The sequence below is a fragment of the Indicator indicator genome, chromosome 11 (assembly GCF_027791375.1).
Source record: "Indicator indicator isolate 239-I01 chromosome 11, UM_Iind_1.1, whole genome shotgun sequence".
NCBI classification, from domain to species: domain Eukaryota; kingdom Metazoa; phylum Chordata; class Aves; order Piciformes; family Indicatoridae; genus Indicator; species Indicator indicator.
In genome coordinates, this window is record NC_072020.1 from 15,719,875 (window position 1) to 15,741,241 (window position 21,367).

Here is a 21,367-nt window from a genome sequence, read left to right on the forward strand (position 1 = left end):
TCACTGTCCTGTATTAGGACCCAGCAAATGCATGACAGGCAGAGTTAGCTCTCAGCAGGAACTACAGTTATTGTCCTTACTTATTGGCTGTTTATATTCTAAAGCTCACAGTTGAGAAAGCTGGCTGGGCAGAGTGAGGGGCTGGGGATGCTGTGTGCAGAGGAAAATTACTTGACTCCAGTCACTGTATCTTTGCCCTGATGAGGTGCAGGCTTGCATGTAAACTCATCTGTTGCAGGGATTTCACATTCAGCACTTGAAAAATAGAGCTGTTCTTCCCCTCCACCCCCTCTTCCACCTTGTTCTCTCCCCCACCCCTGCTGCTCTTTCCTTTTTCAATTAGCCTTTGCAAAGCACTGGGTTTAACTAAAAGATGTTTCAATGTTGCTCACCCCCGTTAACTCAGCACGTGCTTGAAAATTCATTAGCAGTAACATCTATTAGAGAAGTTGGTGTTATTTTGGTACGTGTTGTAGCCAACCATTCCCCCTTACTCCTTATTTACTTCCCTGTCCCTCTGGAGGGCAGCCACCCACCCAAAAGGCAGGAATTCCCACACGGTGCTGACCCAAGTGGATGCATTGCTCCTGGGCTCTCAAGTGCCAACAGAAAGGCATTAGCCTGATGGAAAAGCCCTCAGTAGCCCAAGAGGCAATCAATCAGGGAAGTAACCATCTCCATCTGGCTCACTGTGACATGGTAGCTCACTACCAAAGCACTTGTGATTCATCTTGTCCCAATGAGTGGTGCCAGGGACTGCAAACACCCAGTTTTTGTGGCAGCTGGGAACGTCCTAGCTTCCCCACATGCTGAGCTAACACATTAGCTCCTGTGACTTATCAAGTAGCAATTCTTTCAATTATCACACCTTCACTCCTCCTACTCACCAACTCCTCTGATGGTTTGGCACCATGGGAATATTCACAGAATGCAATTGGTATTTCTTTTACTTGACTGAGTGCCAAGAACGTGCATTCTGTTTATTATCCATTATCCATTGTAATGTCTGCCTGCAATTGAAGGAGCAATGTCTTCAGAAGTGCAAGAAGAAAAGACACTTATTTCCTGTGTTTCCAAGAGCACAGGATTTTCTGTGTGCCTCTCTCTAGATTCAGTATTAAGAAGTGGCATCTATTACATATTTCTTATTTCAGTACTGTGTATTTAACACCATTATTCTTCATGTGTAACACAGCACACTTAAAAAACTACAGATTAGAAGAAAGGGAAAGGCAAAAGGGGGCCAAAGGGAGGATTTGCTAAAGCTACAGACAAAATCAGGAGCTGAACTTAAAAATATCCTACATCTAGTCTTGTGTTGATACTGACTGACATTTATGTTAAACTTTGACATTGGTTAATCATCACATGCAGCTCTCCTTTCATAAAACAAGATGAATAATAGATCCATAATAGATTCCAGTTTTATCTTCTACATGTGACCTGGTACAAAGGAGACTTCCACCTCCTGTAGCTGATTTGGGTTGCCTCCATGTGTTTTATGATGCTGCAGCCCATCTTTCCCATCTTTTGTAAAGGCCTTCATTCCCATTTCTTACATAAGGGATCTGTAAGAGGAAGTTGCAACATTTCAATGCATTTTGCAACTGAAGAAGTCTGGAGTGAAAATCTTGTGGTCCCCAAAACAAGCAGAGACTGAGAGAAAAGAGCAAAGTGAAAAGCAAAGCATTCCTACATCTTTGCTCTGTCCAGAGACAGGGGAAAGTTGATTCTCTCACAGAAGTTGTCCTAGTGTGATAATTTACTTCTGCAGCTCTTGAGAGTACCATGGCTGCTTTACTTTGCCACAGTCCTCCTTGATATATCTCACATAACAGTTCAAGCAACAGATACAAAAGTGGAGACCCAGGAGGTGGTGATGCCCTGTTCATCAGTACAGAAACTAGATAAGCAGCAAAGAAAAATTGTCTGACTGATTTTTGAAATGGCTTCTGAGAGGTCATGCCGTCTGCTACTGATGTCAAGATACACTGCCTAAAGTCCTTGGATCTAAGCAGCTATTCCAAGAGCTTTGGAGGATTGCATAATTTTCAGTGAGTATATTCCTACAAGTCATTTCTCATTGATAACATTTCATTGCATATATGTGTCACATTTTAGGTTCTACTGCAGCAGACTGATTCATCCTAGTGGGAAAAGTTACACACACCCCCTGCATACTTAGGGCAGATGGTCCAGGGGAAGCTATAAAATCTGATGTTGTTTAAATCTTAGGGAGCAGGGAAGTAGTGAAATACCTCAGGTATCCAGGAGGACTACCATATATTTAAGAATCATTGGTTTAGATTAACAGCGATAGCCTTTTAAATGAGAACGTTTTTGAAGTGAAATCTAGTTGTGCTGAAATTGTGCTGAGAACTTGTAAAGTCTTTTCTAGTATTTCCTTGTCTGCCTATTCTTCCCATGCTCTCAACAGGGCATCTGAGGATCCAAGCCTTGCCTGTGCAGTCACTGACCCCCATGTTGTTGTACTGATCATTCCAGTTGGCAGCCTGACCCTTTGAACCTTGCTGCAAAATTTAAAACAACCAACCTCATGTCCATCTCAGGCTTGGAGAAAGCTTTGTGAGAACATAGATGCTTTTTTTGATGACATCACATTGCTTTGACATGTCTGCTGTTAGGGGGTTGATTCACCTCATTGTTAGTGAGACCCACAAGGTTATCCTAGGTGTATTTTTAGCTCTAGAGAACTCTGATTTCTTCATGGATGAGAAACATGATTCTTATTCCACAGACCTCCTATATATATATAAAAAAAAAAAAAAAAGAAGAACTAAAAAGAATCTCTATCCTTAATTTGATGCAGAGCTGAACATAGTGATCAAGGATTAGGAAAAGAATGAGGTACTCAACATCTTCTTTGCTTCAGTTTAGGTTGGATGTTAGAAGAAACTTCTTCACCTAAAGGGTTCTTGAACACTGGAATAGGCTTCCCAAGGAAGTCGTTGAATCTCCATTCCTGGAGGCATTTAAAACACACAGAGGTGTGGCACTGAGAGACATAATTTAGCACCAGACTTGGTAGGGTTAGATAATAGTTAGACTTGACAGCCTTACAGATCTTTTCCAACCAAAACAATTCTATGATTCTGTACTTGTCACATACTGACCGATACTTAGCATTTCTTCTTGGGAAAATTTCTCTGACAGAGAGAGGCAAGTTTACTAAGCCTGACACACAGTTTAATGGCTATTACCATGGAAATAAAGCTAGCCTAATCGACTGTTGATCTCTACAAAGGAACACCCTAAAACCAGATACCTGTTCTAGCCACCCAATTGCATTGGGCACTGCTGATGAGGTAGAAGCTCCATCCCTACCAAGAACACAGGGGTTTTTTTCATTCATTTTTCTCAGAGGTCTCTGAAAGCGTTGCTGGAAGCCATCCTCCCTTTTGTGAGGTGCTCTCTGTTGCAGAGCGCCCTGTGAGGCTCCCTGTGATTGCCTAGTTTTTATTCATTATCTCTGTGCAGCTGCTACTGGGAGAAGTTGTGATGTAATGTGATCTACAGTGTGTAGGCTGATGACATTCAGCTCTACCTCTCATTTTCATCAGAAGCAGACACAACCATTACCCGTCTCTCCCGACATTTGGCAGCAGCACGAATCTGAATTAATGACAGTTGGCTGAAGCTCAGTTGAAATAAGATGGAAGTGATACTGACTCTCAAGGAAAAGGAGGAGGAGGACCTGGCAAAGTTTGAAGCTGTTTCATCAGCTGAGGGAAGATAAAAGACCATTGTCAAAGTGACTGCAATTTCAGGTTTTGACTAGATTCATCACTACTCCTAACCTCCCAGACTGCAGAAGCATCATTTATCACAGAGAACTGCCTACAGTGTTCTCTCTTTTCCTGTCAAATTCAGCTCTTAGATCACTCATTTATCCTTTTACCATTTCTAGGGCAGTGTGTTCTTGTGTAGGACAGGCAGGAGACGAGGGGAAGCTCTGCCTGGCAGGGAAGGCAGCTGCCTGGCTCCTGAGCATGGCACTTTGCAGGGGTGTGTTTGCTGCTCTCAGCATCAGTGTGGGAGATTCATGACGTTGCTCTCTGTTGCCAAACCTGACATGACCTCTCTCCCCCAGCAACTTTAAATGCTTTCTATAGCTCCACCCAACCTATTAAAGCAGGTTTCTAGAGTTCTAAACCAAATTGTATTGGGGATATTCTTGCAACCTGATCTAGATTTTTAGCAGGGGATTGGACTAGGTGACATCTGGAGGTCCCTTCCAACCATTCTGCGATTCTCTGAAAGGAGCAAAGGTGGAAATTTCTGGATGGTGAACCTCTGACACTAGTGCCCACAGATGTCAGTTCTGAACCTCTCTAGTGAGGTACAGAGTGGTTTACTAGTGCAGAAAATTACATCCATTTCAGTGACATACAAGGTTAGAGAGCATGTTTCTTCTCTTGCCTATATTAATCTCTAACCACAGAAACACAGAATTGTTTCAATTGATTTGGGTAGGGAGGAGAGGAAAGCAACCTTAAAAAAAAATAATAGGACTGGTTTGATTTTTCTTTAATGAGCAGCTTTACATAATATTACCAGCTAAATCAGTTGTTTTCCAAAGCTTCCTTCTAGACACCAGCCCAGGACAACCTGTAATGTAAGAGAGTGAGGAGGGAGCCAACCCACCCAGCTCAGGCATTTCACAGAGCAGTATATTTATACCTGCTGTCGTGGTGCTGAGTGGAATGTGCAGCAGATGTACTGAAGCTCGTTTTGAACCAGTAACTATGTGCACCAGCTTTAAAGCACACTAGCACGTCCTGCAGGTACCAGTGACAGACTAGCCCCAGCATCAGGGAGCTCACTGGGCACCCTCTCACCCTGCTTTTTAGACAGGTTTTGCAACCTGGGCAGTGCTCCAGGAGGCTGTGTTCTGCCTGTCAGCCGCGCTGTGCCACTAGCACTCTAGACATAACCGTACCTTACACTGAATCTTCAGCCAAAAACTTGGTGCAAAACTGCCTCCTCTTCTGGAGGAGGGCTGAAGCTGAATGCTTTCATGACCTAGCTGTTCTGTCATGCTCTGGGCCAGCACCATTTGTGTCTTTAATGCTCCATGACCTGTTTCCCTCAAGTGCCTATGGTTGATATCTGGGGAGCATCTAGGACAATGTCCTCCCAGGGGAATATGGGAACCCAGAGCTCTGCAGGGAGCCCAGCCCTGGGCAAGGTGGGGGAAGGCAGCACAGGAGGATGTGAAGCATGGTGTGTGCACTCCCAGTGTCCCTGGAGCTATGCACGTGTCTCCTGCTAATGATGTTTCTGACAGCCAGGCCCCAATGGTAACAGTATAAAGAACTGTAGGCTAAGCATGGAGATCATGTAATGGGTTGGCTTGGAAGGTACCTTTAAAGATCATCTAGTCCAATCCCCCTGCAGTGAGCAGGGGCATCTTTAACTAGATCAGGTTGCTCCAAACCCCATTCAACCTGACTTTGAAGCAATATATCAGTACCTGTCACTTGACATATATGCTCATCAACTTTCATCCCTCCTGTCCCTGTCATAATTTCTCAGGTGCAACACACATGCACTAGTGTCCACCTGACAGACGTTCATGGAGTCTGCAGGGCTCTCCCTCCTTGTTCACAGTGAGTCTGGCTTCACTCCAAGAAAAAATTATACCTGAAGTCTTCCATATGCCAGTGGTAGCCAGAGTGATGGGGAGAAGAACAGTGAAGACTGAATGAAGGATGGGGAAAACAGGGATTTGGCAAGCAGAAAGAAGTATCTCATAGAAGCCAAGTTTTGTTCATCCAGTAAGTAGTTACACTTGGTTTTGAATAAGAATAGGAGCTTTTGCTGCAGCTGGTACGTTTTGGAGTGTATTATTTGCTTTAAATAAGAGAACTATTCTAATAAGATTGTTTATATGATTTCTGTTGTAATGTCATAGAAAAATAAAATTTGCAGAAGGACATGGATATGGATAAAAACTCTGGTTTGTCGTGGGCTTGGGAAACACAAACTGTGGTTTATGTGTTGCTGCCATCTCCTGAGTATTCTCCTGAAATGCAGCACAAACCTGAGAGGTAACTGGGAAGCAGCCCTGCCCCAGTGACAACCAGTGCTGGACTGATGTCTCTAACAGGCAAGTTGTAGAACTGTGGTTTGGATTTGGATAGAAAAACGTAAATTAGATCTTTCTCACCTCAGTTTGCTTGTTCATGGCCAATTCTGCAATGTGGAAAGTGAACTGGTGTTACAGAAGTTGTACAGATGATAGATAGATAGGTAGATACATACATGCATGCATAAAAGAATAGACTTTTCCTTTGAGTAGCACTAAATGAAACGTTTATACTCATAGTCAAGTCAGTAGTTGGTACAACTGCCTATGGGGCAGCTACTTCTCGGGTTAAGAAAAATGGTTTGATATACTGGGAATGAACTGATTTTATGGAATGCTTACATGCAAACAGGTCCAGAGGGGGGCCATGAAAGTGATCTGGGTGTTGGAGCACTTTTGCTATGAGTACAGGCTGAGGGAACTGGGTTTGTTCTGTCTGGAGAAGGCTCTGGGGAGACCTAATAGCAGCCTGAAAGGCTAATAGTACCTGAAGGGAGCCTACAAGGAGGATGGGGAGAAACTGTTTACAAAGGCCTGTAGTGACAGGATGAAGAGCAATGGCTTGAAATTAGAGAAGAGTAGATTTAGATTGGATGTTAGGAAAAAGTTCTTTGCAATGAGGGTGGTTGAGCACTGGAACAGGTCGTTCAGAGAGGTGGTCGAGGCCCCATCCCTTGAGACGTTCAAGGTAAGGCTCAATGGGGCTCTGGGCAACCTGATCTAGTTGAGGATGTTCCTGCTCACTGCTGTGGGATTAGACTAGATGACCTTTAGAGGTTCTTTCCAATCCAGACCATTCTATAGTTCTGTGATTATGGTTTTGTCACATATATGGGAACTGATATGTATAACCACACGTCTTCTTCCAAAATGCTGAGAGTTGCAGAAAATAAATTCTTGTGGTGCAGCTAGGTTGAGTGAGCTTCAGAAAGTCTACTGTCCTGGATAACAGCACTTCTTAAAATGGGTTTCTTGTGGTTTAGGCAGAAGATATCTATTTTCAGTGCAGTTTTATTATCTCTTATCATCTATATCAGGGAGTATTACACTTAAAAATTGGTGGTGCCTATTCTCTGACTACTGGAGCTGCAGCAGCTCTCTTATCGCAGGACTTGGACCATCTGTAACTGTGCTGTGCAGATGATGTATTTTCCTAACACAGCCTGTGCACATCCTGCACCATCCTTTTGTGTGATACCATAGGCAAAGCAGTGTTGTTGAGGATAACTTACTGATTTAGCATTTTGCAGAGCAGGAAGAGATAGTGAAATGTTAAAATGGGAAGAATCCAGTTAACTACTCAAAATGAGCCTATTTCTATTTTGAAGGTACTGTTTGAAAATGTATTTATGAAAGTCCTTTTTTGTCATGTAAGAGAGAAATTCTGGATTTTGTTTGTCATGTAAGAGAGAAAATCTGTGTTGGAGAACCTTCCACATGCTGCTGCTAGAGCCATAGTGTTAAGCAGCTTTGGTGGACCAAGTGGTTTTAGTATTTGAGAAGCAAACCCCAAAAGATCTGAAATGTAATAAATATCTGTTCACTTCTGGCTCTTCTGTGGACATGGTATGATCTTCACTCACCTCATTTCTCATGTGTTTGGCTATTATTGAATTCAGCTGTTGTAGAATTGCTCTGTTTCTTCAGGCCCTATCTGTGAGATATTTGTGTTTCCACTGAACCCTGAGTGTGGGAATATTATGCATAGATTCAGGCCTGATCCCAGTTTCCCTGCTGAATTCAGACAAAGCGTTTAAGTTGTAATGAAGTTAATGCCTTCAGAATTTTGTGTGGAAGAGATTGCAAGGTGCTTTTGGTTATAGAGTGAAGTGGGAAAGTCTCATTCTAGGTCCTTCAGGTGTCTTTTTCTTTTACAAAATACCAGAATAAATTGTGGCTTTTCTGTGTAGCAACATCTAAATAGTTGCATAAATATCTAAGATTTGAACAGCATTGCTAGGCTGCAATTGGTTATTTTGCCTTTTTTTTTTTTTTTTAATGACAGGAAGAGCAGTCCAGATTTTAATTTGTGAATTTAAAGTTCAAACTTGCACAAATGCCCTTGCATTGAAAGTTTTTGTGCCTGTGCTTCCATATATACTCAGAGGATGTAGAAAACAAATATTGAAGTGCATTCATCAATGTTAATGTGATTCAAAAGACATACAAAAAAACGTGCTCTTATTTCCAAGCAGTGTAATAACTCTCACAGCATCTTTTTCCAGTTTGCAAGTATTCTCCAGGCTAGAAACTACAAAGAGGTTGTGGTGTTTGCAGCCAAGTCTGCAGAAAACCAGCTGTAGAGTCTTCAGAGGAATGCAAAACTACACTCCAGCACTTATGTATTTGTAATTATATATATATAGTGGAGCTTTTTTATCACTAGGGAATATTCTTCTATTAGTGGTGAACCTAAGATCCTGATAGTTTCAGAAAGTTCCTTCACTGCAGGCTGTTGCAAATGGAGCCACTGTATCTGCATGCAAATACAAGGAAAGAAAAAGTCTCTTAAGGAAATTGGATTGATCAAATAAAAGGCTGGAAAGCTGTGGGACCTTCAGGATTTGGAAGGCTTGTACTTTCTTACACAGTACAAAATGAAGCAGAAACCTGATTAGTAAGTTACTCTAACCTATTTTTATTTAAAATTCAGGCAGAAGAGAAATGGGATGCAGGAGCTAAAGTATCCCAGTTCAATTAGCACAGAAAGGCGAAGAGCCAAGGTTTTGCTCACTAAGGTCTTCAGGGGCAATTCTCAGGTTTCCTCTTTCCAACATAGCCAGATGTATTCTCTGCAAAGGGCCCAGAGTTGTAATTTTCAGTTCATAGCTGAATACTGGTCTGCATCTCTACCTCTTCTCCAAACATACTTTATCTTCCCTTGGTGTGATGCTCTGCATGCATTTGCAGAATCTCTAGAGGCTTGGGGTGTCTCCCCACACTAGGAGAACTGAGTCAAGCTACATGAATAATGGATATTTTGGTTCAGTGGCTGAACAAAATGATCAGGGAAAAATGCAGTTTGGGTAGAAGAGAAATGAAAAAAAAGTTTTGCTTAATGTTCAGGTGATTTAACCCATTTTTTTACACTTTTCTTCAAATTAAAAATTAAGTTGCTTTTGGGAAAATAAAACCCCAAACTTTTGAATGAGAAAGGCAAGGCCATTTAATGGCAAGACCATTTTAAAACTGCATACATTTTTCTGATCTCTCCTTTATCTTTTTGGCCAACTTGTATCTCTTCTAAAGACAATCTTCCAGTTGCCAAAAAGCTTTAGTTCATTTAAGCATTAGGAATTGTGGCTGTGAGGTAGTGACACTGCTGGAAGGGCTTTAGATGCTAGTCCGTTCAGAGACAAACCACCACCAGAATCCATCTTGGACACTTGGTAGATAAAGCAATAACTCCTAGGAGACCTAGCAAAGACTTGATTTGGACCCCTGCAGAGTCCATCTCCTACTAGAAACTCAGGCTATGGCTGTCCTTTCTGGGTAGTACATTCTTCCAAGAAAAGCTGGACTGTTACCACTTCAAAATATTACAAAGAGGGAAACTCTATGCCTCCTCAGGTCAGCATCAGGCATGGTCTGATTTGCAGTCACACTTAATTGCTATTTGGGATGCTTAGAGGAAATGAAGTAATAGATTGACCAACTCCTCACCCAAAGCATATTTTCCCCAGTATGCAAATGTTGCCCTTTGCTGTGCAAACATCACCTGGCTCTAGTATACAGGCATTAAACCAAATTATATTTACACAGGTTGAAAGTGAGCTGCCCCAAATGGAAAAGGCTATCCTGTTTCATCTAGCTTCAACATGGCCCTAGCCTGCAATGCCTTCCCAAAGCAGCTCTGCTTTGTGCATGCTGTTTGGCTTAACATCCTTGTAGGAGCACTTTGACAATCTCTTCATAGCTTTTCACCTCACCTTGAATTGGAGGCCCATACTCATTTTGACTAAGTCTTTTTTTTTTCTTTTTTTAATTCAGACTTCCACAGAAACCAAGGAATTTGGACTGGCTTTGAGGAGAGTGTTCCAGAAACATCTCATCTTTTAAAACCCCCTCTTCCTCACCTGTCTACCTTCAACAGGGTCTGGCACACTAGGCAGGATCTTGCTAGTCAGTGTGGGATGTAATGATTAAATTAGCCATCTGAAGGTAGTTGGAAAAGAGCCACAGTTCAGATCCTCAGAGACACCACTTTCCTCTGACTATATGGGGAATTTAAGCCTTTGCTCTAGAAGTATTCATTACCCATCTAATATGTGGGTAGGTGCAAATTAGATGCTTAGCTCAGATGAAGGTGGCTACTTGGGCTAAAGACAGGAAACCACAGTAACAAGTGCAGGTGAACCATGCTTTTAATAGTTCTCCTACTATACATTTCTTCTCTTTTATAAGTTCCTGTTTTGTCAACATAAAAATTGTAGAAACTGGGTTTGTGCTCAGATTGGTCATTAGGTCCTCTTATACCACTGTTTAAAAAAAAAAATGTGTGTATATATATGTATATATATATATATGCAGACAGCCTTTCAGAGTTCTTTGAGCCTTGGTTTATCTACATACCTTGCATGTTTACTCAATGACAGACATGATAGGGCACACATCACACCTCCTTCAAGTTCAGGTCCAGGAATGACTTCGATGTCTTTTAGTAGCCTATGGTCTACAGACATTTCATCTATTCTTTAACACCTCACCTTGTGTGTAAAGATTAGCCTGGAGTGCACTGCACATGGAAAAAAACTCTTCACCAAAAGAATTGTCAAGCCCTGGACCAGGCTGCCTAGTGCAGTGGTGGAATCAGCATGCCTGGAACTATTTAAAAGATGTGTGGATGTGGTGCTTAGTGACATGGTTTAGTGGTGGACTTGCAGTGCTGGGTTAATGGTTGGACTCAATAGTCTTAAAGGTCTTGTTCAACTTAAATTACTCTAGGATTCTGTGGTTTGGATATTCTCTAGCTAGGGCATGAATGCAAATGTGGGGGGAAAGGCTGCATGGTTACAATACCCAAACCCAATTGACTTGTGGAAACAGTATGCATCACATGTATCATAACAAGTGGGTTGAACATCTCTAGAGCCACCTGCTTGTGACCAGGTCAGAAGGTGAATTCTAATGACACTTAATCTTCCACAAAAACTTACAGGGTTTCCTCTGCACTTAATTACTAGTAGCCTGCCAGCTACACTTGTATCCTGCATGTCTCAGGAGAAAAACAGGCACCTTAAAACACCAGGGAAGCAGATATCAGACTCTGCAAACTTTAAAGCCTGAAGGTTAGCAGTTATGGGTGTAGGACACAATTGAGTATTTGAGATTCAAATAATTGGAGCCTCGAATTGGTTGGAGCTACAACAACTGGAATGTTTCAGCTTTTCAAAATTTATCCAAAGTCTCTCTTTCTTCATTTTTATGTATGGAAAACTGTAGTCCAGACAGACACACTGGAAGCAACAGCTGGCAAAGATGCAAAGGGTAATTGAAACAGCTTTAGAAGAAGTTTAGAGAATCTGTAGAGCAGTCTGCCTGGGGGAGAAGCTGAACCATGATGTCATTTGTGGGAAACTGCAAGGATGAGTTTTGAGACCACCCACAAAACAGGCAATTTTCACCAACATCCCTGCAGGTTTTGTAGACTGTGAGATAGGAATCACATATTTCTCATGTGAAATAGGAAAGTTACTGATTTACTGGTGTGCTGATAATGATACCAGGACTGACAATGCAAGTAAGTCATTTGGAAAACATAAAATACTATCTTGTTTTTACTTCAGAATCACTGCCTATAAATAGATTATATGGTTTTCATTTATCGATGCCTAAGGTGCATTTAATAATACCCATGGTCTGTTAATGCAAACCCACAATTTCTGGACCTTTTTTTCCACAATTTCCGGACCTTTTTTTCCACAATTTCCATTCACACAAGTGAAAATTAGTTAATCAGAACTGCTGGGTGAATGGTCACCTTTTCATGGGTATACCAGGACATAAAAAGTCCTTGGAATCAGCAGTGGTTGTGTATGTAAGGCCCAAGAGAAGAAGTGTATCCACAGTGTTTTGGTCTCTCTCTCTTCCTCAGCAAGCTCCCTCAGCCCACTCCCACAGCTCTACCTCTGTTTTCATGCCAGCTATCTGGGAATGATGGCGTGATCTGAAGACGAAAGTTATCTGAAAGTGTAAGTTATCTGAGGGCTGAGAGGTATTGGGAAGTATAGGGTAAATAAGGATTTACTTTCAAGCATTCATGATTTTAAGGAGGGTTAGGTTTTATTCATGGAATCAGCTAGTTAATGGTGTGTAATTAATTGCAAAAGTTAGGAAAAGATTTGATTTATCCAGATGATGAAGCTGCTAGATTAGAAACCTACTCTGGATTAAATCCAGAATATCTTCCTCTTGCCTTTATGTCTTGCCATGCAATCCTACATCATACCTGCTTGTTACCGTGATTTGTTGTTCTCAGACTAAAACCCAAAGATGATACATGGTACCTCAAATTGATCTAGGGAGAGACTGAAGCAACTCCCTTTCTCTTCAGGAGTCATCAGGTTGATATCATTGAAATGTGACTTGTAGGTATGAATGTGACTAGGTCTGAGTCAGTTCTAATAAAGAAAAATCAGGATTTTTAGCAAATGAAAAGAAGTGGTTGGCTACTTTACAGGTTAATTACACTATGCATGTTTTGTGAATGTACCAAAATCTGGGATCTGCACCTGATAATGACACTGGTGAATAAGTAAATGCTTAGTAAGACCAGCAGTAGCTGTCCTGAGCACTGCTATTTCTTTTTTTGTTTGGTTTTTTGTTTGTTTGTTTGTTTGCTTGTTTTTTTCTGGTTGTTGCAGATTTCTTACTTGGATCAAGAATATTCCTGGAAATATATGTTTAAAGTGTTTCTGTTAGTTCTATATTCATTTCAGCCTAGTACTTCTTTTCTGTCTTTGTTTCTCATTTTTCTTATCCTTCTGTTTTCCTCAGGAGAGGTGATGGTGACAAGAACAAGCAGCTGCCAGTCAGACAGCAGTGGATTCATGGAAGAGCTTCCAGAACCTGCAGTTTTACAAGTAAGAAAATGAGCATTGGTAGGTCTGTGAAAACTCCATAACCCTGGCACAAGTAACATGAAGAAAACTATGGAGTTTCAGAAGCTTTAGAAAACAAAATCAAACTCCTAGGGAAAAAAAAAAAAAAAAAAAAAAAAAAAAAAGGTGAGAAGTTTTCTCAGAATTTTGTGCAACTCCTTCATCACACCAGTGCAAGATTACAGGCTTTGGAGAAGATATATTACAAGAATCTTTGATTCTTTGGTTTTTTTGAGTATTTAAAGATGTATTTAAAGATGTCCTGGGACAAAATAGTGGTGGGCAAACCACCACGATAAGCAAAGGTAATATTTACATTGGGTTTCTTGTGGTGTTTTGTTGTTTGGTGTTTTTTTTTCCCCTTAGAATACATCTTTGTCAGGAGATACTAATTTTCTTTCTGATATCTACAATCAAGAAGTGCCTCCACCACATAGATCAGTTTTTCCTATGTTAAATCAAGATTTTCAACAAAAGCCAGACCACTGTGTTGCTAAGGTCTTCACCACAGCTTGCAAGACAATTTTGACAGTACCTAGATCAATGAAAGCATGCAGTGACCAAGGAGAAGAGACTCTACTGCTGCTGTCTGCAGAAAATGGCAAGTATAGGGCAAGTGATGCTGAGCCACAGGCTTTTGTCCAAGAACTATCACATGCTATGGAGAAGAAAGAGGATACAACTGAATGGAAGCAACTTGAAAAACCAGGGTTCAGGAAAGAGCATAGTCCATGTTTTCAGTGTGATACTCAGGATAAAGAGGATTCCAGCTCCTCCATGTTTGATTATAATTTATATTTTACTGCAGAACACAAAAAGCTAAATGTAACCTTCTCTGAACTGAGTGATTTAAGCTCTGCAGTCATCACTGAGAACAAAATCAGAGGTGAAGATGAAGGTGAGACATGCTGGACCGAAAGTGACATTGTCATTTCATGTTCTGAAAGTGCCCATGGAAGGCATACTGAACCATGTTGGGGTGTGGAAGTGGTCAGTAAAGATGGTACCCCACTTGAAATGGATGAGGTGACAAAGGAGCAGAAGTTCTGCAAAATGGATACTGATTCAAAAAATACAAAATGCTTCCCCAAAATGTGGCTTCCAGAAACTCCACAGTGGAGTTCTGCAGTGCAAACCAGGAGCAGTGCAGCTCTGAGATGTCCTCTGCAAGTATCTCAGAGGCATCCTTCCTGCCTAGGGGAAGGGGCTGGATTAAATTCCTCTGAAGATCAAAATACTGGTAGCATGGGGAAGATATTAGATGCTAACAAATCAGAACAGGGAGACACTGTCCAAAATGGTGACATGCTTTCTGCTCCTCTGAAATCTGTTACTGTTCAGATGTCTTCAGGGCTGGAATTTACTTCAAGACTGAGGGGCACAGGGCAAAATGCTCCTCTCAGTGAGACTCTTGCTAGGGAAGACCCTGTGGACATCTCTGACATGATAGCACACTTTTCTGAGGATGGTCCTCTCACACGGTCAGACCTAGAGGCTTCAAAGAATGATGTGAAGCAGACCACTGAAGCTTCCAGCCAAACTGGCATCCCTGCCAGGAAACCCAGGCAGCCATTACTGCTTAGTCCATCCCATATTCACTTGAAAAAATCAGCCTCTCTTGACAGCATGCTTTGTGGAAAATGCAGGTCACACTGCTGGGGTGAAACCTCTGGTGCCAGCGGTGTGCAGGAAATTCACTGCTGTCACTGCTGCTGCTGCCACAGCTGCTGCCCATGGACCTTCCCTGTAGCTGTCTCTGCCCAACACCCTGCAGGTGGCTGCTCAAATCATGCTGTCACTGAGCTGCAGCTCTTGAAAATGCTGATGCTCCTGCAGGACACTGCAACACATAATCTTGCTGCGGTGAGTAGGTTTCTTCATATACTTGAGGAGCTGACACAATTATGAGGTAGATGTACAAGCTGCTTTCCTCTTTCCCTTCCTGCCATTCTTGCTTCTTTAGTAAGACATATCTTGGGAATCTCACTGAGAAAATGGATGGGGAAAGAGGCATTGCCTTCTGTATTGGTGTACATTCAGTTTTGTTAGATCGGTTTGATCAGTACAGTCATAAAATTGTTATCATGAACTGGGTGATAAAATTCACAGGTCAAATGAAGAGCTGAGAGTGAGCTTCAGTGAGTTCCTGTGAATCAGCTGAGGTCCAGTGACCAACTAACTTACTAGATAGCAGAAAATGCAAGATTACATGATTTGGTGTTAATGAGAACTCATTTAGGTTGTATTACTTAGTGTTTATTAAATACTAATTGTGAACACCCAGATATATACCATAAGCCAGACTGCACTAAATCAAAGTGAAGTGAGATTTCTCAGAGTTTCAAACCATTTTTCCATGGTAGGATATGAAGCTCACATTAAATCTGAAGTCCTGCTAAGATGAATAATTGCTATAAAAAGTGATGATAGTAAAAAAGCCACGAGATTTTGTATTTCCATGTTCAGAAAAGTTCAAAAGTTGTGAAAGATTCAGAGTGTGTTGACAAAGGAGAGAAGGAGGGAGGAAGGAAGGGGAAAAGAGAGGATGGTAGGGAAGGAAGAAGAAAGAGAAGAAAGGAGAGAGGAAGGGAGAGAAGGAGGGAGAGGAGGAGGGAGGAAGGGAGGAAAAGGAAGGGAAGAATGAAAAGAAAGCAAGGAGGTGAGGAATAGTGTATCTCTTATTCATGTGTCAGTGTTTCCACCTTTCCTCTTCTGCTTGCTCTTCACAACTTGAGCTGTTGTGCAAATTGGGGAATAAAACTATTAGATAACAGTCCAGAAAGTGAAACTGGTGAACCTTATGCTGATGCTGCTTCATCATTGAACACATAAATCTGCAATGTCTTTTTGTGTATCGGAAGCAGGTTTTTGCCAGCTCTCTTGTTGTTGCCACAAGATGGCAGTGAGTCAGCACGGTACGCTGGGCTGGGGATCACTTTCTCTCAGTTCACTACTGTTCTGTTCCTCTTCTAACAAGGGCTAATGGGGACTTGTCTTCTCTAGTCTGTGGATTGCCTCAGAAATGACTAATCAGAGACTAATACTAGTTTGGTAAGTGCAGTCCTGTGACTCCAGTGGAGGTGAGCCCTATTGGTGCTGTTAATGCTGCGGGTCAGGGCAGCAAAGATCCTACTGCAGTAGTCAGATGTGTTACCAACACCTTCAGATTGGGTGTTGGCTGATTTCCTATTTGGACCCCACTCCAAACTTGGCTCTTGATTCTCAGACAATTTTCTTGTTCCTAGATGGGAGTCTGGGGAGTGCAAGTGAGCAGTGCTCATATGGTACTCATGATTTCTTCTACCTACTGTCAAATCAGACCTGAGTGAGGACTTAGAGCCATCAAAAAGCATGCTTAAATGATCACGAAAAGCTCCTGTCCTTCGGGTCACTAGAAAGAAGTTGATGGATCCCAAACAAATTTCTATGTGGTTCATCGAGGCTAAAAAATGTCTAGAAAGCACTATGCAAAAGATCCAAAAGGTACAATATGGAGTAGGTTTGTTAAAAAGTTGTGCAGATGGATACAGCAAGGTAGGTGCAGGTGATCAATCATACCAGACACCTTCTCCACATGAAGGATAGCGGTTGCATTTATGGCATAGATCCTCCAACCTCAGATGTAGGAGACAATGCATTGTGATGTTTACTTTTGGAGCAGAACAATTGCTCTGTTGCAGCACTTGCATGTCTATCTTTTGTTATAAATGTCTGCACTTGGTTAGATGAATCCAACTCTAGGTTTCTAACTGGTAATAATGAGAAGTTATCAGTATAATGCTTAGCAGAAACCACCATGAAAGATGATTTTCCTTCTAATAGTTCTTATTTATCTTCCCTCTCCTCCCCTCTTCCTCTTTATCATTTTAAAAACAGTCTCTAATTTCAAGTGGACAGTAATTTAATCTATCCATGGCAACTCATCCTGCTCAAATATAATGCCTGGCAACAATGCAATAACATCAGAATTTGGCACATTAATCAAAGTCCTTTTCCCCTTCAGCAACAAAAATGAAGTCTTCATTGTTTCAGGCATTGTCAGAACTTAATCCTCTAAGCTTTAGGAGAAAAGGTGGTAACAAGGGTGTGAATGATGCACCAAGAGCAAGCTCACTTGAAGTAACATCTGGACCTTTATGGCAGCTCTCACAGAGTTGCTGTTGTGTGGATAAAAGTAGGACCCATACCATTTGCACTTGACATGGAAGTACTCAAAGAAAAGTAGTAAAGTAGGGTGTCAACTTACTTTTCTGTGTAGTGTCCCCTTCGTGAAATAGAAGCGATGAAGAGCTCCTGCCAGCACTTCCAGGAGAAGCTGGATGAGATTGAACAGCACATGACTGAACAGCTGGAGCTATTTTCTGGTGTTATGCCAGATGAGGGAAGGTAACGGCAGCCCAACACACCTAAATCCAAATCCAGCATCAGCTAGAGCCCATGGGCATGTGCAACATGTCTGGGCACTGGTGTTACCACAGCACTTCAGGTTGATGAGGTGCAACTGGGGACATCCCACAAGTAGGTTTTGCTCAGGGAAAAGTCCACCTTCTGTCCTGCTGTTCAAGGTTCTTAAACATGAGTAAGTTGGAGGGGTAGATTGCTCCACAGAAACAGGCTAGATTTTTGGCTTGGAAATACTATATTTTAATAGCAATAGGAGTGCAGAAACAGATCTCAGGCAGCTGGAGCTCTGTCCAGATTGATGCTGGGTACATGAAAGAATGTGGGAGTAATCTCTGATAAATCAATCCCTTAGGCCGTGTACTTTATACTCATGATCAATGCAGGGATGATGCAGGAAAATCTGAGCTATCTTTTCATGAACTCAGACACAGTTCACAGTGATTACCAAGAAGGTTCACAAGAAGTTACTGGGGGCTCCCATTCTTGAGCTGCCTGAAAGTAGGGCATTTATGTAGACTGTGCTGGTGACAAACCAAAAGTGACAAACCTGCCCAGGCCCAAGATGGCTTTGCAATTAGATGCTTAATTTTGGGATAATCAAAGAATCAAGCACCCAAGGGCTACTGTTTATTATCTTGTAAGGTATTTAATAGTGCTAAGGGATATGGTTTAGCACCAGACTTGGTAGAGTTAGACAATGGTTGGACCTGATGATCTAAAAGATATTTTCCAACTGAAACAATTCTATGATTCTTTGTATCCTGTGATTAAAGGTAAAACCAAAATTGCAACAAAGGGAGATAGAAATGTTATCCTGTGGCTAAGGAAGAGCTGGGTGTTCATTGCTCACTCAAGTGTGCCTTCACTGCTGTCCCTGCAGGGAGGAAGGCAGACACCTGCAACTCTTACGGCAAGCTGTTCGTCAGGAGGTTGCAGAGCTGGCATTTCAGCTGAATGATGGAGTTCGCCACGTCAGGGAGAGCATCCTTATGGTATGTTGTATAAACTACAGCTCTGGATCATGCAGGGGAAGTTTAAAGCCTGTCCTGTTATTCAGTGTTCAAAGTGGAAAGCATGAGGTACAACTCACACAATCGTTTCAGTGCTAACAGGAGGAAGATTTCCAATCACAGGCTTACAGTTTATATCTTTGACCCTCTCTGCTTGGCTACCTGAGCTAAACTACCCAGGAAAAGTGACAATATGTGAAAAGGTGACTGTATATTACTCTGCTCTCCATTTCCAGAGTAAAGTCACAGGCAGCCAGCCTATGTAATTCCCAAAAAACACTTACTGCTGTGATGCTTTTCTGGACCAGCTATCTGTCTGACTAGGAAAAGTGAAGAAGGAAAAGCAGTCTGGGGACTTGCTTTTGATTCTTCCCTGACAAGCTTTGGTTAGAGGGTCAAGATTGCAGTGGCCACATACTGAAATCCATTTGCAGATTTTCCTTTAGGCAATTAGATCTATCTGCTGGAATAAAATGTCCTTTAGGCTTTTCTCCTTCTTTTTTATGGCAACATCTGATTTGCCAGATATAGCATGCCTTCTTCGGACCAAGCAGAAGAAGCAGGCATGCTTCATATACTCTTGTGTATCCTGCCTGATTCTTTTTATTATATTTTTATTACTGCAATATGCTTCTCCTTCTATTTTCTCTGCAGCAGCTGGACCAATTACTAGCAGAACAATCCCATCTGTTTTCTGAGCTTGGACTCTCTGATTGGAAGGGAGAAAGAAAAGCCCAGAATAAACAAGCATTTCCAGATGCTGCTGACACTGCACATCCTCAGTGTGGGCACTTGAAACCGGTGCCCCAAAGAGTTCCTAGCAAAACCATGACAGTAGCAGGCTGTCTGTCTGCACCATGCTTGGGGGCACCCTCGAGGCAGTTTCCTACCAGGACAACACCTGAGCCAAACTCACCCAAGTTTTGCCATGGGAGCTCTTCACCAGCAAAAAGGAAATAAAAGGACCTCCCCAAGAAAAACTGGACTTTAAGGCACTTATACACAGTGTAAGGAGAAGCTCCTGTCTCACCCTCAAGGTTTTCAGTGAAAGGGATGACTGGCCTACAACATGGTTTTACTGTTCTGTGTGTCATTGCCATAGCCTGGATCAGGACCCTTTCCTGCTAAACCATGTGTTCATCCAAAGGGATGCAGTCTGTGTTTCAGGGCTTGGTCAGTCTGCACAGGCAGATCTGGGACTAGACCTGCCTTGGTACTTCTCAGTAAGCTGTGGCAATGATCTCATTGCTCCAGAGAGAAGAACATACAAATATGTGGAGATTTGGCTTGCTTGAACTTTGAATGTGACTGTTTGACTAATTAGTATATTCAACCCTCTCCCACCATGTGAAATTAGTAATTTATGGCTTCAATTTGCAGAGACAATTATCCAGTTTTACAAGGGCAGTAAAGGCACTGAACTGGGAAGCTTGTTGTTTATCTGAAGAAATTCTAAATCAGCATTTCTGACTGATCTGATCTCACAATGTAACCATAAAATATTGGTTTTCTGTATTTTTTTAATGCAAAATATTCTGCAAAATTGTCTTAGTTACCTTACCATTTAATGATCTCTTCCACCTAAGCACGTGTCCCAATTTTTAGAGGATTATCATTCTCTTAAATTAACTACTGGGATTAATTTTCTTGATTCGTGTTGACATTACCACTGGTATTATCAAGCAGAATCAGGTTCCTTAGCACACAATTCAAAGAATAAGAACTACAGACAGTGAGGAACAGGGGTACAAAATATGTGAGATCGTGTTTTGTCATCTTTTGCACCCATTTTCTTTTAAGATTTGTCTAGAATGTTCTCTCAACATACAAAGGAAATAACACTTACTTGCCTTCTCTTCTTTTTTTTTTTTTCAGTTGAAGAAATCTTTCCAAAGTAGCCTAGGTAATGATTCAGCAGAAGGGAAAGACTGATGGAGGACAGACTGATGGAGGGCAGACTGATGGATTTTGGTTTTAATAGCTGTGGCCTTTTTCCTGAAATGCATCACAGAAACACATGAACAAAACATTACATTATAACAAATCCCAGTGATGGCAGTTTCATATGCAATGAGATGCCTGGCCAGAAAAGAGGCTTTTTGAAGAGACACCCTTTTTATTTTGCTATTCCATGACTGCAAAACTTACTATGCTCCTATTGACAATCACAGAATTATAGGGTTTGGAAGGGAGCTCCGAGATCATCTAAACCCTCTCTAAAACAGGGCCACCTAGGGCGGATTGCATAGGGATGTGTCCAGGTGAGTTTTGAAAGTCTCCAGAGAAGATTCTACAACTGTTCTGGGCAGCCTGCTCCAGTGGACCAGCGCCCTCAAAAAGTTTCTCCTTAAGACCAAGTGAAATCTCCTGTGGTGGTGTTTGTAGCCTTTGTCCTATCACTGGTCACCACTGAAAAGAGCCCAACCCGATTCTCTTAACTTCCATCCTTCAGATATTTATATGCATTGATAAGATCACCCCTAAGGCTTCTCTTCTCTATACTAAACAGCCCCAGGTCTCTCAGCCTCTCCTCCTAGGAGAGCCCAGCCAGATGGGGTAGGGCTATTAATTGCAAAGTCATTCAAAAGGAAGAGGAGGGAGATTGTTTTTGACAATAAACTTGCAGACAGCCCAGGAGATACCACTGGAAGTTATTCTCTTTACAGCCAGTTGTTTTAACACAGTCCTTCAATCAACGTTAATCCTCAAGCCCAAACTAACTTGTACAGTCCTAGCCACATTCT

General features: G+C 41.8%; 1 protein-coding gene across 1 annotated transcript in view; it reads left to right on the forward strand.

Moving 5' to 3' along the window:
- ITPRID1 (ITPR interacting domain containing 1) overlaps window positions 1–19,583 on the forward strand; it is a 31,088-nt gene extending 11,505 nt beyond the window's left edge. Inside the window, exons 6-10 of the mRNA XM_054385140.1 lie at window positions 13,106–13,191; window positions 13,576–15,072; window positions 17,468–17,595; window positions 18,494–18,605; window positions 19,278–19,583. Coding sequence (XP_054241115.1) covers window positions 13,106–13,191; window positions 13,576–15,072; window positions 17,468–17,595; window positions 18,494–18,605; window positions 19,278–19,583 — 2,129 coding nt within the window. The remainder of the gene's footprint in view (window positions 1–13,105; window positions 13,192–13,575; window positions 15,073–17,467; window positions 17,596–18,493; window positions 18,606–19,277) is intronic.
- Window positions 19,584–21,367: the final 1,784 nt, after the last annotated feature.